Raw genomic sequence first — 17,445 nt, forward strand, 5'->3', positions numbered from 1 at the left:
GCTCCTATCTCTTATGGTCTTATGGGCACATTAAGGAATTGTGGACTGTATATAGTGACACCATGAGTCCCGGCCAGAATGGAGATTATTAGGTAATTCCCCCCTCAATCATGCCTGGAGACCGCACTGCTGTAAGTAACTGGGATTGATTTTACGCATCATAATTTGTACAATGTAACTATTCTCCACTCACTGCATTTTGCTGAAGAAATAACCCTACTGTACTCAGGAGACTCTGTTGCACTCAGTCATGAGTTTGGAGACTACGAATTAAAACCACAAGTCCCACCCCGCCTCCAACTCATTTGACACCACTGTGTCTGCCATATTCACTCTGATTAAGGAAAGGCCAAGCACAAGGGGTGTGTACAAATTAGGAGGTTGTCATCCCCAAGACACGCATAAGCAGCCCTAGAGGAACACTCAAAAGCGGTATGGGAGAATGCCTGGGAGTAAATAGTCCACTTGTCCACTCAGCTGGGCAATAACGAGCAATCCAATATTGATACTATGGAGATTGTAGACAAGGTATGTTTTTTTAAAACTGCTGCCACCTGCATAATAATTGTTTAATCACAAGATAAACTGGCATCAAGCACTCATGTTGTTCCTTACCAAAACTGTCCTGTTGTAACAGATCACCATAAAGATCATCTGCATTGCTGCTCCTGTCACCACTGTCCATGATGTCGTCAGAAATCCTCCATCTGAGTGAAGAAAAAAATCCAGTCAGCACTTAGTGACTATATTAGCAAGTAATAAGAAAAATGAACAATTTTCATGGATTGTGCACACTGGCGATACACTTGCTGCCTCATTAGCGCATACAGATTTGTCTACAGTCTGCTGATTTCCTCTTGTTGATAAGTCTTGTCAGTCAAGATTGTCTTTTGTGCAAAGGATAATGTGATCATGCATTTTGTTGAAAATCAGTAAGAATTAACACTGTTGTTCAGTAACTTATGTAAAATTATGGCCATAAAGACAAAGCGGATGGTAAAATAGAATTAGCCCTAGCCCATCAGCTCTATCAAAGCAACTTCAGCCAACACATGACCTTATTGGTTTTTGAAAATAATTGTTTTATAGTGTAGTAAACTGAAAGTGCTAAAAATACTTCCCTGTATGAAGGACAAGCCTGTTGACACAGAATATTGTAATTAATATTAAAATCATTTATTCTTTCCAATTACATGAATATATATCAAATAATTTATTTTGAGGTATACAGAATAATTACAGATCAAAGTTTAGAAGAGTTATGGAAAAGGACAAGGAACAATCAAATGTGAAAATGCTTAACTGAAGGGCGGCAAATTTCAGTGAGTTAAAAGGGGATCTTGCCCCGATAAACTGGAATCAAAAATTGGTAGCCCAAACAGATATTAAAAATGGGAGGCCATCAAGGAAGAAATGGTTCGGGTACAGAGCAGACACATCTCTGGAAGGGCATCCAAAGCCAGAGCTCCCTGGATGACTAAAGATATAGAGATTAAAATGAAACAGAAAGAGGAGTCTTATGACAAATGTAAGGTTCATAATACAGCAGAGAACCAGGCTCAATACAGAAAGTGCAGAGGAGATCTAAAAAAGGGAATAAGAGGGACAAAGAGAGTATGAGAATAGATTAGCGGCTAACATTAAAGGGAATCCTAAAGTCTTTTATAAACATATGAATGGTAAAAGGGTATTCAAAGGAAATGTGGGTCCGATTAGGTACAAAAAAGGAAATCTTCTTGTGGGGGCAGAGGGCATGGCTGAGGCACTAAATGAAAACTTTGCATCCGTCTTCACTAGAGAAGAAGATGCTGCCATTGTAGCAGTAAAGGAGGAGGTAGTAGTAATATTGGATAGGATAAAAATAGATAAAAAGGAGGTACTTAAAAAATTGGCAGTACTCAAAGTAGAAAAGTCACCCAGTCCAGGTGAGATGCATCCTACGTTACTGAGGGAAGTAAGGGTGGAAATTGCAGAGGCTCTGGCAACAATCTTCTAATCCTCCTTCGATATGGAGGACTGGAGAATTGCAAATGTTACACCCCTGTTCAAAAAAAGGGGAGGGGGGTAAACTGGGCAATTACAGACCTGTTAGCTTAACGTCGGTGGTGGGGAAACTTTTAGAGACAATAATCCGGGACAAAATAAATTGGCACTTGGAAAAGTATGGGCTAATAAATGAAATTCAACATGGATTTGTTAAAGGGAAATCATGTTGGACTAACTTGATTGAGTTCTTTGAAGAAGTAAGAGAGGGTTGATGAGGATAGTGTGGTTGATATTGTGTATATGAACTTTCAAAAGGCATTTGATAAAGTACCAAATAATAGACTTGTAAGCAAAATTAAAGCACATGGGATTAAAGGGACAGTGGCAGCATGGATACAAAATTGGCTAGGGGACAGAAAGTAGCAAAAGAGCCAGAGGCAACATGAGGAAACATTTTTTAAAGCAGTGAGTTGTAATAGTCTGGAATGCATTGTCTGAAAGGGTGGTGGAAGCAGATTCAATTGTAACTTTCAAAAAGGAATTGGACAAAAACATGAAAGGAAAAAAATTACAGGGCTATGGGGAAACAGCAAGGGAATGGGACTAATTGGATAGCTCTTTCAAAGAGCCGGTCAGTTTTGCATTTGGGGGTTCTATGAGAAGGAAGAAAAAGGAGTCACGACTCTTGAAACTAGCTGCCCACATTCAGTTAAAGAGCATAACAGCCTAACAAGAGTGGTGTTATTATTAATAGGATGGAGAACAATGACAAGAGACTATTGCATCTTTTAAGGGAAGTGAAGATAAACATTTGGAACAGAGGAACAGACAAGGCTACAGGGAGAGAGCAAGAGCGTGGCATCGGTTTTGGATTGCTCCAGAAAACAGATAGCACAGTCACTTGGCTCTCTCTTCCCCTCCAACTAATAACCAGCAGAGGAGCACGAGAACTTTAAATCTAGAAAATCCTATCAGCAAAAGCAGAGAAGTGGACACTAGGTCCGAAATGTTGTCTGAATAAAACATCAGTGGATGTCACTTGTGTGTTAAATTCCCAACTGAAGAAACTGGAGCCTCACGTTGTATCGAACTTCATACAACTACTTTAATTTAAGACTTGAAGTATCTGTAACTGTGGATAAATTACTTTGGCTTGAAAGGAGACTTTCCAAAAAAATTCCAAAATGCACCAAATTAGAATTTTTGGGGAACCCCAGAAAATAAATTGTTTGCCTTGAACTCTTGTAACTTCCTGCAGGCTATCATGTACTTCAATATTCTTTCCTTCAATATGGAAAGGTGGGTATAGCTACAATTTAAATTACAATAAGTCCATGTCCCATACCATTCTCAGCGCGATTACTTGTTTTCACATGTCATAATGATACGATTTGGAGGGGTTTTTTTAAATGAAGGAATTGGTTAGGTTTTGCTGGTTTTCTAAGGAAAGAACTTACATTTGTATGGCACCTTTCACATCTACAGTATGTCCCAAAACACTTCAGAGCCAATGAATTGTAACTTTGATACCATTTCTCCAGAGATGCAGCATCCAACCCACAAAATATGCAGAAACTCAAGGCAGTCATGAGTCACTGCACTAGAAACATTAATAAAAGTAATTCAAGTATCATTGATGAACACAGCCAACATATGCAGAATAAACTGTATTTTTTTTAAACAAAGTAGTCACAGAAAATGTATTTCTGACACTGCACTTTCTCTTATTTAACATGTATGCAAACTAGGAACATAGTACGTAAAGGGCCAGGAAAAACCATTATGGTGCATCCACCTCGCTCCAAAGTTTACAAAGTTCCTCACATTACTCATACTCCTCAACCTCTTCTCCAGAAAACATCTATCCAACTCCCTCTTGGATTAGACAGTATTATCCACCTCACTGCACCCCCAGTTTGTTCCATTTATTCACCACCCATTGCGTAATGCAGTTAAATGTAAATTGTCTGTTCACCTTCCCTCTTTCAAACTTCCGTCCATGCCTCTTGGTCACACTGTGGCTATAGGGCTGGCCCCAAGGTTCAGCAAATACCACACTATATTCTCTTTTACCCCTTAATCATTTTCTTTTGCTGAAAAACGATCCGTGTCCTTCTTGGGTTTGTTCACACTATCTACACCAACTATCTCCAGGGACAGTCTATGCCACACATTTACCAGATCCTGTGTCAGTCATTAGCACTTCACCATACATTCATCTTCCCTCTTCTGAGCTCAAGTCCATATCCCCTATTAGAGTTTGTGATTATATCATACACATTATTCAGATTCTATATACCACTTAGAATCTTCAGTTGTTCAAGACCAATTAACTGAACGTCGGTGGTAGGAAAGATAAATGGAATCCTGACTCAAACATGTAATAAAAAAAAACATCTAGAGCTCCGGATTTTGGAGCTTGAGCAGCAGCTGGCGTCACTGCAGTGCATCAGCGGGGCTGAGACCTACATGGATACGTTTCTAGGAGGTGGTCACCCTGCAGCTTAAGAGAGTGCAGGCAGAGAGAGACTGGGTGACCACCAGACAGAAAAGGAGGACCAGGCAGGTAGTGCAGGAGTCCCGAGGGCATCTCACTCTCCAACCAGTATTCAGTTCTGAATGCTGATGGGTGAAAGGGTACCTCTAGGGAGTGCAGCCATAGCCAAGACGAGAGCACCATGGGTGGCTCAGCTATACTGGGGGGGGGGGGGGGGAGAGAGGAGAAAGTCAGGAGAGCAATAGTGATAGGGAATTCCATAGTTAGGGGAGCAGACAGGCGTTTCTGCGGCCGCAGATGTGATTTCAGGATGGTATGTTGCCTCCCTGGTGCCAGGGTCAAGGATATCACTGAGCGGCTGCAGAACATTCCGGAGGGGGAGGGTGAACAGCCAGAGGTCGTGGTTCATATCGGTACCAACGACATAGGCAAAGAGGGATGAGCTCCTGCAGGCAGATTTTAAGGAGTTAGGAAAGAGATTAACAAGCAGGACCTCAAAAGGTAGTAAGCTCTGGTTTACTCCCGGTGTCACGTGCTAGTGAGTGTAGAAATAAGAGGATAGAGCAGATGAATGTGTGGCTAGAGAGATGGTGCAGGAGGGAGGGCTTTAGATTCCTGGGGCGTTGGGACCAGTTCTGGGGGAAGTGGGACCTTTACAGGCCGGACGGGTTGCACCACAACAGAGCTTGGACCAATGTCCTCACGGGGAGGTTCGTTCGTGCTGTTGGGGGTTTAAACTAATTTGGCAGGTAGATGGGCACCAGGATGTAGCATTGGAAAGGAGAAACAAGGTGCACAAAGGATCAGGGGAGAAAGATAGCACTAGAATAAGAAATAGTACGGTATTAGGTGGGAACAGACTAAGAGAGAGCACAAGAAAGTCTAAGATTGGTTTAGAGTGGATAAACATGAAGCATAAACACAGGAAGTGCGGTAAAGAAGGTTGGTGAGCTTCAGGCGCAAATAGCCACATGGGAATGTGATATTGTGGTGATAACGGAGACCTGGCTCAAAAAAGGGCAGGATTGGGTACTAAATATTCCTGGATACAAGGTGTTCAGGAAAGATAGGGAAGGAAAGAAAAGGGGGGGGGGGGGGGGGGGGGCAGTATTGATTAAGGAGAATATTGCAGTACTCGAGAGAGAGGATGTCCTGGAGGGGTGAAGGACAGAATCTATTTGGTTAGAATTAAGAAACAATAGAGGTGCCATTACACTACTGAGTGCATTCGATAGGCCATCAACTGGTGGGAAGGATGTAGAGGAGCAAATTTGCAGATAAATTACACAGAGGTGCAAAATGCATCTGTCCATGACAGTATTGGTAGGAGTGACCACCGCACAGTCCTCGTGGAGACGAAGCCCCGTCTTCGCACTGAGGACACCATCCAACGTGTTGTGTGCCACTACCTCCGTGCTAAATGGGATAGATTCAGAACAGATCCAGCAGCTCAAAACTGGGCATCCGTGAGGCGCTGTGGGCCATCAGCAGCAGCAGAACTGTATTCCAGCACAATCTGTAACCTCATGGCCCGGCATATTCCTCACTCTACTATTACCGACAAGCCAGAGGATCAACCCTGGTTCAATGAGGAGTGCAGAAGAGCATGCCAGGAGCAGAACCAGGCGTACCTAAAAATGAGGTGCCAACCTGGTGAAGCTACAACTCAAGACTACATGCATGCTAAACAGCGGAAGCAACATGCTATAGACAGAGCTAAGCGATTCCACAACCAACGGATCAGATCAAAGCTCTGCAGTCCTGCCACATCCAGTCGTGAATGGTGGTGGACAATTAAACAAATAACGGGAGGAGGAGGCTCTGTAAACATCCCCATCCTCAACGATGGCGGAGTCCAGCACGTGAGTGCAAAAGACAAGGCTGAAGCGTTGGCAACCATCTTCAGCCAGAAGTGCCGAGTGGATGATCCATCTTGGCCGCCTTCCGATATCCCCACCATCACAGAAGCCAGTCTTCAGCCAATTCGATTCACTCCACGTGATATCAAGAAACGGCTGAGTGCACTGGATACAGCAAAGGTTATGGGCCCCGACAACATCCCGGCTGTAGTGCTGAAGACTTGTGCTCCAGAACTAGCTGCGCCTCTAGCCAAGCTGTTGCAGTACAGCTACAACACTGGCATCTACCCACAAAAAGCAGGACAAATCCAATCCGGCCAATTACCGCCCCATCAGTCTACTCTCAATCATCAGCAAAGTGATGAAGGTGTCGTCGACAGTGCTATCCAGCGGCACTTACTCACCAATAACCTGCTCACCGATGCTCAGTTTGGGGTCCGCCAGGACCACTCGGCTCCAGGCCTCATTACAGCCTTAGTCCAAACATGGACAAAAGAGCTGAATTCCAGAGGTGAGGTGAGAGTGACTGCTCTTGACATCAAGGCAGCATTTGACCGAGTGTGGCACCAAGGAGCCCGAGTAAAACTGAAATCAATGGGAATCAGGGGGAAAACTCTCCAGTGGCTAGAGACATACCTAGCACAAAGGAAGATGGTAGTGGTTGTTGGAGGCCAATCATCTCAGCCCCAGGACATTGCTGCAGGAGTTCCTCAAGGCAGTGTCCTAGGCCCAACCATCTTCAGCTGCTTCATCAATGACCTTCCCTCCATCATAAGGTCAGAAATGGGGATGTTCGCTGATGATTGTAGTGTTCAGTTCCATTCGCAATCCCTCAGATAATGAAGCAGTCCGAGCCCACATGCAGCAAGACCTGGACAACATCCAGGTTTGGGCTCATAAGTGGCAAGTAACATTCGCGCCAGGCAATGACCATCTCCAACAAGAGAGTGTCTAACCACCTCCCCTTGACATTCAATGGCATTACCATCGCCGAATCCCCCACCATCAACATCCTGGGGGTCGCCATTGACCAGAAACTTAACTGGACCAGCCATATAAATACTGTAGCTACAAGAGCAGGTCAGAGGCTGGGTATTCTGCGGCGAGTAACTCACCTCCTGACTCCCCAAAACCTTTCCACCGTCTCCAAGGTACAAGTCAGGAGCGTGATGGAATACTCTCCACTTGCCTGGATGAGTGCAGCTCCAACAACACTCAAGAAGCTCGACACCATCCAGGACAAAGCAGCCCGCTTGATTGGCACCCCATCCACTACCCGAAACATTCATTCCCTTCACCACCAGCGCACAGTGGCTGCAGTGTGTACCATCCACACGATGCACTTCAGCAACTCGCCAAGGCTTCTTCGACAGCACCTCCCAAACCCACGACCTCTACCACCTAGAAGGACAAGAGCAGCAGGTACATGGGAACAACACCACCTGCACGTTCCCCTCCAAGTCACACACCATCCTGACTTGGAAATATATCGCCGTTCCTTCATCGTCACTGGGTCAAAATCCTGGACCTCCCTTCCTAACAGCACTGTGGGTGAACCTTCACCAGACAGACTGCAGCGGTTCAAGAAGGCGGCTCACCACCACCTTCTCAAGGGCAATTAGGGATGGACAATAAATGCAGGCCTCGCCAGTGACGCCCACATCTCAAACGAATTTTAAAAAAAGCCATAGAGTAGTGATAACGGGGGACTTCAACTATCCTAACATGGACTGGGATAGTAATAACATAAGGGGCAAAGAGGGGGAAGATTTTCTGAAGTGTGTTCAGGAGAACTTTCTTGACCAGTACATTTCCAGCCCAACAAGGAAGGAGGCATTGCTGGATTTGGTTCTGAGGAATGAGGCGGGCCAAGTGGAGCAAGTGTCGGGGGGAACATTTAGGGAACAGCGATCATAGTATCATAAGGTTTAGGATAGCTAAGTAAAAATACTCGATTGGAGGAGGGCCAATATCAGTGGGATGAGAACAGATCTGGCACGGGTAAATTGGAATCAAGGATTGGCAGGCAAAACTGTATTTGGACAATGGGTGGCCTTTAAGGAGATGGTTCGGGTACATCTCCACGAGGGAGAAAGGTAGGGCAACTAAAGCCAGAGCTCCCAGGATGACAAAAGAGATAGAGAGTAAGATGAGGCAGAAAAAAGGGGCGTATGACAGATGTCAGGTTGATAACAAGTGAGAACCAGGCTGAATATAGAAAGTTCAGAGGGGAAGTGAAAAAGGAAATAAGAGGGGCAAAGAGGGAGTATGAGAATAGACTGGCAGCCGACATAAAGGGAATCCAAAAGTCTTCCACAGGAATGTAAACAGTAAATGGGTAGTAAGAGGAAGGGTGGGGCCAATTCGGGACCAAAATGGAGATCTACTCATGGAGACAGAGGGCACGGCTGAGGTACTAAATGAGTACTTTGCTTCTGTCTTTACCAAGGAAAATGCTGCTGCCGGAGCCTCAGTAAAGGAAGATGCAGTTGAGATACTGGATGAGCTAAAAATTGATAAAAAGGAGGTACTAGAAAGGCTGGTTGTCTGTACTTAAAGTAGAGAAGTCATGGTTGGGATGCATTCTAGGTTGCTGAGGGAAGGGTGGAAATTGCGGAGCTATGGGCTGTAATCTTCCAAACATTCTTAGATACGGGGATGGTGCCAGAGGACTGGAGAATTGCAAATGTTCCATCCTTGTTCAAAAAAGGATGTATGGATAAACCCAGCAGCTATAGGCCAGTCAGTTTAACCTCGGTGGTGGGGAAACTTTTAGAAACTATAATCCGGGACAGAATTAGCAGTTACTTGGACAAGTGTGGATTGATTAGGGGAAACCAGCACAGATCTGTTAAAGGCAAAATGTGTTTAACTAACTTGATGGAGTTTTTTGATGAGGTGACAGAGGGTCGATGAGGGCAATGCAGTTGATGTGGTGTGTATGGACTTTCAAAAGGCGTTTGATAAAATGCCACATAATAGGCTTGTCATCAAGATTGAAGCCCATGGAATAAAAGCGGCAGTGGCAGCATGGACACAGAATTGGCCAAGTATCAAGACGCAGAGAATAGTGGTGAACGGTTGTTTTATGGACTGGAAGGAGGTATACAGTGGTGTTCCCCAGGGGTTGGTACTAGGACCATTGCTTTTCTTGATATATATTAATGACTTGGACATGGGTGTACAGGGCACAGTTTGCAGATGCCACAAAACTTGGAAGTGTAGTGACAGTGAGGAGGATAGTGATAGACTTCAAGAGGATATAGACAGGCTGGTGGCGTGGAAGGACACGTGGCAGATATAATTTAACACAGAAAAATGCAAGGTGATACATTTCAGTAGGAAGAATGAGGAAAGGCAATATAAACTATGGGGCGTGATTCTAAAAGGGGTACAGGAACAGAGAGATCTGGGGGTATATGTACACAAATCGTTGAATGTGGCAGGGCAGGTTGAGAAAGCGGTTAAGAAAGCATATGGGATCCTGGGCTTTATAAATAGAGGCATAGAGTACAAACGCAAGGAAGTCATGATGAACCTTTATAAGACACTGGTTCGGCCACAGCTGGAGTATTGTGTTCAATTCTGGGCACCGTACTTTAGGAAGGACATGAAGGCCTTAGAGAGGGTGCAGAAGAGATTTACTAGAATGATTCCAGTGATGATGGACTTCAGTTACATGGATAGACTGGAGAAGCTGGGGTTGTTCTCCTTGGAACAGAGAAGGTTGGGAGGAGATTTGATAGACGTGTTCAAAATCATGAAGGGTCTAGCCAGAGTAGATAGAGAGAAACTGTTCCCACTGGTGGAAAGGTCAAGAACCAGAGGACATAGATTTAAGGTGATTGGCAAAAGAATCATGAGGAAAAACCTTTTTACACAGCAAGTGGTTAGGTTCTGGAATGCACTGCCAGAGGGGGTGGTGGAGGCAGATTCAATCATGGCCTTCAAAAGGGAACTGGATAAGTACTTGAAAGGAAAAAATTTGCAGGGATACGGGGATAGGGCAGGGGAATTGGACTAGCTGGATTGCTCTTGCATAGAGCCGGCACAGACTCGATGGGCCGAATGGCCTCCTTCAGTGCTGTAACCTTTCTATGATTCTTTGAAATGGGGTTGAGGAGCAGATGGATCTATGGGTACAGATAAACGAATCACAAAGTAGCGACACAGGTTAATAAGACCATAAAAAAGCAAACAAAGCGTTGGGGTTGATTTCTAGAGGGATAGAATTGAAAAGCAGAGATGTTTTGTTAAACTTGTACAAAATTTTGGTTAGATCACACTTGGAGTACTGTGAACAGTTCTGGTCTCCATATTATGGAAAGGATATAGAGGCACTGGAGAAGGTCCAAAAAAGATTTACTAGGATGATACCAAAACTAAGAGGTTATAAGTATCAGGAATGATTACATACAAACATACGAATTAAGAGCAGGAGTAGGCCATTCGGCCCCTCATGCCTGCTCTGCTATCTGATAAGATCATGACCTCAACGCTACTTTCCCGTCTACCTACTATAACCTATGGCCCCCTTGTTAATCAGGAATCTATCTAACTGAGCCTTAAAAATATTCAATGACCCTGTCTCCACCACTCTCTTGGGAAGGGAGTTCCACAGACTCACAACCCTGAGAGAAAAAAAAATTCTCCTCATCTCCGTCTTAAATGGGAGACCCCTTATTTTTAAACGGTGTCCCCTAGTTTTAGTCTCGTCCACAAGGGAAAACATCCTCTCAGCATCTACCACTTCAAGTCCCCTCAGGATCTTATATGTTTCAATAAGATCACCTCTCATTCTACTAAACTCCAATGTATACAGGCCCAACTTGTCCAACCTTTCCTCATAAGATAAAACCCTCACCTGAACTGCCTCTAAAGCAATTATGTCCTTTCTTAAATAAGGAGACCAAAACTGCACACAGTATCCTAGATGTGGTCTCACCAATGCCCTGTACAACTGTAGCAAAACATCTCTACTTTTATATTCCATTCCCCTTGCAGTAAATGACAACATTCCATTTGCCTTCCTAATCACTTGCTGTACCTGCATACTAACTTTTTGTGATTCATGTACTAGGACACCCAGATCCCTCTGTACCTCAGAGATCTGCAATCTCTCTCCATTTAAATGATATACTGCTTTTCCATTCCTCCTGCCAAAGTGGACAAGTTCACATTTTCCCACATTATATTCCATCTGCCAAATTTTTGCCCACTCACTTAATCTATCTATATCCCTTTGCAGGCTCCTTATGTCCTCTTCACAATTTACTTTCCTACCTACCTTTGTGTCATCAGCAAATTTAGCAACCATACATTCGGTCCCTTCATCTAAGTCATTGATATAGATTGTAAATAGTTAAGGCCCCAGCACTGTGGCACTCCACTCGTTACATCTTGCCAACCTGGAAATGACACATTTATGCCTACTCTCTGTTTCCTGTTAGCTAACCAATCCTTTATCCATGCTAATATGTTACCCCCTCGACCATGAGCTCTTATTTTGTGTAGTAACCTTTGATGTTGCACCTTGTCGAATGCCTTCTGGAAATCCAAGTACACCACATCCACAGGATCCCCTTTATCCACGTTGCTTGTTACTTCCTCAAAGAACTCTAATAAATTAATCAAACACGATTTCCCTTTCACAAAGCCATGCTGGCTCTACCTGATTGCATTGAGATTTTCTAAGTGCCCTGCTATAACTTCCTTAATAATAGATTCTAGCATTTCCCCGCGACCGATGTTAAGCTAACTGGCCTGTAGTTTCCTGCTGTCTGTCTCCCTCCTTTCTTGAAAAGAAGAGTTACATTCGCTATCTTCCAATCTGTTGGGACCGTTCCACAACCAATTGAACAGGCTGTGAATCTTTAAGATTATGAATGGGTTCAATAGAGTCATACAGCACGGATAGAGGCCCTTCGGCCCATCGTGTCCACGCCGGCCATCAAGCCCAGTCTAATCGAATCCCATATTCCAGCATTTGGTCCGATAGAGTTGACGTAGAGAAGATATTCCCACTTGCGGGGGAGACCGGGACTTGGGGCCATAAATATAAGATAGTCACTAATAAATCCAATATGGAATTCAGGAGAAACTTCTTTACCCAGAGAGTGGGTAGAATGTGGCACTCGCTACCACAAGGAGTAGTTGAGGCAACTAGTATAGATGCATTTGAGGGGACAAGGGAGGATATGTTGATGGGGTTAGAAGGAGGATGGGAGGAGTCTCACGGTATGGACCTGTTGGGCTGAATGGTCTGTTTCTGTGCTGTACATTCTGTGTAAATTTATGAAAGGAGATCCTCCTTTAGCCCTCCCCCATACAAATGTAAACACTCCCAGTTGCCCTCTGCTATCCAGTTAGGATCCTCCCAGTGTACTTGTTTTTATTCATCTCAATATGTGGGTATCACTGGCACCAGCATTTATTGACCATCCATAGTTGTCCTGAGAATAAAATACAACTAGACCAGTATCTTATGCTCATTTTCCTGATGGCTCATTGGGTAATTGCATCGTAGGGCACGATACTGGGCCATACAAACATGGAAGAGCCCTGCTTTGATCTCCATTCTGTGCCACATCGAGCAGTAATGCGCTAAGGAGGCAAAACAAAATCAGCTTAAGGTTCCTGCTCCTGAACACACTCTCTAGTGGCTCCTGGAGCTTGGCTAAAATGCCAAAGGGATGCCAATACGGACAGAACGGTGTTCAGGAGGAAAAAGGGTGAGGGAAGAACAACGGAATGTTTGATATCACCTTTGAACTGGTGGAGGCCGCCAGAGCAACAGCCTCTTCCTTTAAAGAGAGTCTGAATGACAATTACAGCCCGGGAAAACCCTTCAGTCAAGGCATCGAAAATACAAGCAGATTTAGCACAACCTAATTAAACACAAGCACAAATCGTAACTTAATGATGTCCCAATTATGGAGTCAGTGACTCCGAGTCCAGTCACGCTCAGCATCTGAAATGCATCAGTTTGAGTGAACAGTAAGCAGAGCAGCAATTTCACACACAGCACAAGAGGGTGGTGGTGGTGGAAGGGACGGAGTCTCTGCCTCTCGGTTGGTGATTTTTCTCACACGCGCCAAGGGCCAAAAACAAAAAACACAAACACATTCTCCAACTCCCGAAACAAACAGATAAAAGGAGGAAAGCGCTGATGCTTTTACCGCAAACAGTGGAAGCTGCGAGCACCGCGCACAGACACTCCCTTTGGCGGCAGCGCTGAGACTTTCTCCTGGTCCTGGTCCAGGGGCCGGGGCTGGAGCTGGTCCCGAGGCCGAGGCCGGAGCTGGTCCTGGTCCCGAGGCCGAGGCCGGAGCTGGTCCTGGTCCGAGGCCGAGGCCGGAGCTGGGTCCTGGGGCTGGTCCCGAGACCGAGGCCGGAGCTGGTCCTGGTCCCGAGGCCGGGGCTGGGGCTGGGAGCTGGTCCTGGTCCCGAGGCCGGGGCTGGGGCTGGGGCTGGAGCTGGTCCTGGTCCCGAGGCCGGGGCTGGAGCTGGTCCTGGTCCTGGTCCCGGGGCCTGTTCGCCGCTCCCTCTCCACAGACTCGATCCCGAGCCCGGGCCTGCGCTCGCGCCGCTGTGTCCCGGGAAACGAGAGCGAGGCTTCCCGCGCGCGTTGGCCGCAGCTCCATCGAGAGAGCGAGAGCGAGAGGAGCCGCCGGCACAGAGCCCCCGGAGCACTCCGGCGACAGCGGCATCTACAGGCTGCGGCGCGCCACTGTCAGACTGGAAACTGGCAGGTCCATCAGCCTCTGAAAGAGAAAGATGGATTTATTTTTTTAGTTATGCCCCTGTGAAAATTGGAGGGGAGGGGAGGGAGGTATAAATTTGTCCTCTTGACAAATCAATCTCAAAATCAAATTAGATTTCAATTTTATTGGCAGTGTCTATTTTACGCTCCAGTCCCTGCGGAGCCCACCGGTCATGGATGGCCTCAAGCGTGCCGGCAGACGCCGCGTGCTCCTTCTCCAGAGCCACCCAGGTGCAGGGAATGCCGCGCGAGCGAGGCACGCAGTCGGAGCGATCACTCCCATGGGCCATGTCTAGCCTGGACCTTGGCCAGGCCCAGGGACAGACCCGCGAGGAGGCCCTCCGACTTGCCGGCACCGCCCCCCCCAACCCCGACCTCCTCACCAGGTGGCCAAAGACCAGCAGCGTGGGACTGAAGTGCAGCCAGAACTTGAGGAGCAGTCCCCTTAAATATGAAAACGGGCTGCAACCTCTCACACTCCGTGCAAACGTGGGAAACAAACTCATCCATGCCGCAGAAATTGCAAGCAGCCTGGGAGACTGTGAAGTGGCTTAGCAGCTGGTTTGTGGGGACGGCTCCGTGCAACACTCTCCGCTCATAACCCCAATGTTGCTGAGAAGGACCTCCTGCGTAGAGAGCCCTCCATTGAGGACCTCCGCCGGACGGCATGATGGTACGCCAAGACGTGTTCGAACGGGAGATGAGGGCAAAGAAGTGGACAGTGTGCAGGAGCAGCTCATACAGGAAATCCCTCCTTGCAGAGTGGAATGGCGCAGAGGGAATTTCCGAGTGACGGCTCAAGGTGTGAGGCGCAGGCCCCTGAGGGAGGTTTCGGAGCCGAGTGCTGATGAGAAATTCCGTCCGACTGCTCCGTTCTATCATGATGTCAGGCTTAAAAATTAACACAGCTCCGTTTATTTAAATAAGTTTGTTACAAACTGTGTCACTCTTACCAATCAAAATCGTAATTCCTTACATGTTGATAGCTGTACTATTTAAAGAATTATTTATTAAACTGATCCTGAAAATAAAAGTTTACAATGGTGTTTTAAAAAATGCTCTTTGATTAAGGGTAAATACAAAACCTGTTGGTTAACATTTCTGATTCAATGGTGAAGATCTCATGGTCACCATGATCCTCTGAAACTCGTTTTGATTGCTTTTGGGGATCAGAGAGGAATTTCCCGGATATTTTTCCCTGAGTCGGCTTAGGTGTTTTTTTATCTTTTTTTTGCTTCTCTCAGTATATTACATAACTACTGGTGGGATGGAACACTGGGATCATGATGCGTATTTGCAACTTGGTTGTTTGAGACAGTCTCGACGGTCTTTTCATATGTTCGTAACTGTATCATTAAAGGGGTAACAGCATTTATTACTGATTCAGGAGATGTGACAATTAAAAAAGGACCTTGTTCCATAGCTGTCTCAGGCAGACATGTACATTAGCTTCCCCCAATGCAGAGGAACAATCAATGTAAAAAATTGGGCAGTATATCAAGGGCAGTTTGGATTTGGAGTAGGGAAGGGAGGGAGGACATGCCAAAAAAAAAACTCAATTGAGGGGTGAAGATATGTCCTACGAATCTCCTGCACTGGTTGTACCTATAATCCCATTGACTCAGCAAGTTTATTCAGTGATTGGTTGAGCCATACAGACAAGGCAATTTCCAGATTTGATTTCTCCTCTGCACTCAGCAAGCTGATCTTAGGGTGGTTGTGTGGGAACTATAATTGGCCTTAGCATCGGTAGGAAAGGGAGAGAATGTAGGTATGGATGTATTACACAGAATTTACAGCACAGTAACATGCCATTCAGCCAACTGGTCTATGCTGTTGTTCATGCTCGACACAAGCCTCCTCCCACCCTACTTCATCTAACTCTATCTGCATAACCTTCAATTCCGTTCTCCCTCATGTTTTTATCGAGCTTCCCCTTTAATGCATCTATGCTATTTGCTTCAACTACTCCATGTATGTAGGATGAGACTAAGATTGGGCTTGACAATGATGACCCACCATGATAGAATAGTTCACTAGCAATCATGGTCAAGGCTCACTCATAAATATTGCCTACATAGGTGAGATACTGGAGGATGACCAATACCCATGGAGCCATACTTAAGCAAGGAGTTGGTGTTTTGGCAGGGGTGAAAATTAACAAAAAAATATATTGGCAGAATATTAGCAAACAAGTTGTAAGTCTAAACCTTTTGTTGATGCATAGTCACTGCAGAGTTGGGAGGCACAGCAACTCCACTATTGTTTGGAAATACAGTAGCCTGACTAGTACCACCATACAGCAGGCATTTGTTAGCATAACCCAGCTGGCTTGTATTTGCTAAGGAATTTTGTCAGAGTGAAATTCATGACCAGTACCCCTGAGACAGATCATGCACTCATTTAAATCACGCGGTGTCCGGCGGTATGTTTGAGACCTTCCGCAACCATTTGGCACCGCAGGGACTGGAGGGCATGGTGAATAATGTGAATAATATTATCATTTTAGTTCTTAAGTTTCCTTTGTTTTGTTTTGCTTAAGTTCTTTATTAGTTGTGGGGCACTTTTGTTTGTTTTTTGTTTGATGACGCTGGGGCAATCCAGTGTCTCCTTATAGGTTCATTAGGAAAGGCACACCCATTTAAAGGTGGTGGGCACTGCAGGGACTGGAGTATATAGTGGACACGAGCAGCAACATTATTATTTAGTTTTATATGTTTCCTTTGTTCTTATGGTTAAGTTCTTATTAGTTGTGCCCCTTTAAAAAGGGGGGGGGCACATCTATTTGAATTTTTGTTGATGTAACAGGGGCAACGCAGTGCATCCTTATAGGTTATTTGGAAAAGACACACCCATTTAAAGGTGAGGAGCTATGGTTCTCTTTTTGGGAGTAAAATACATCAGAATAGGTCAAAATAAGTGATTCTCTCCTCAAATGAGTAAAAAAATGGCAGAGTACCTACAAATGAAGATTTTATGTGGAACATTTGCTGGTTCAAATTCATAAGCCAAGTCAACCTTTAAGAATAACTAAGATAGGTGATTGAAGAAAAGGGGAATAAAAGGATATGGGAACAGGGTGGGCACAGGGGACTAGGACTACTATTCACATGGGGGATAAACAATAACATGGACTAACTGGGCCGAACACCCTGTTCCGTGTTGTAATTTCTATGTCATTTTATGCATCTTCTAAAAAGGCACTGCCTGCCTGCTCGTCAAAAAGACTGAGTGCCCCTCATAGAAAAACCTTCTGATCTATGGCAGTGACTCTGTTTCAGCTAAACAAATTAGGATTTACATTTTCCATGTTGGAAATATTTCATGTGGAAAAGTCTTCA

The 17,445-nt window shown here is 45.2% G+C and overlaps 2 protein-coding genes across 2 annotated transcripts in view; one reads left to right on the forward strand and one right to left on the reverse strand.

The window, feature by feature from the left end:
* The window catches only part of casp8ap2 (caspase 8 associated protein 2), a 48,573-nt gene extending 34,886 nt beyond the window's left edge, over positions 1–13,687 (reverse strand). Inside the window, exons 1-2 of the mRNA XM_067984886.1 lie at positions 13,521–13,687; positions 616–707 (exon numbers count right to left, since the gene is read on the reverse strand). Coding sequence (XP_067840987.1) covers positions 616–685 — 70 coding nt within the window. The 5' untranslated portion in view covers positions 686–707; positions 13,521–13,687. The remainder of the gene's footprint in view (positions 1–615; positions 708–13,520) is intronic.
* A 1,023-nt stretch (positions 13,688–14,710) lies between these two features.
* The window catches only part of mdn1 (midasin AAA ATPase 1), a 178,672-nt gene continuing 175,937 nt past the window's right edge, over positions 14,711–17,445 (forward strand). Inside the window, exon 1 of the mRNA XM_067985297.1 lies at positions 14,711–14,989. Within this exon, the coding sequence (XP_067841398.1) occupies positions 14,711–14,989 (279 nt within the window). The remainder of the gene's footprint in view (positions 14,990–17,445) is intronic.

Source organism: Heptranchias perlo, chromosome 5 (genome assembly GCF_035084215.1).
Source record: "Heptranchias perlo isolate sHepPer1 chromosome 5, sHepPer1.hap1, whole genome shotgun sequence".
NCBI classification, from domain to species: Eukaryota; Metazoa; Chordata; class Chondrichthyes; order Hexanchiformes; family Hexanchidae; genus Heptranchias; species Heptranchias perlo.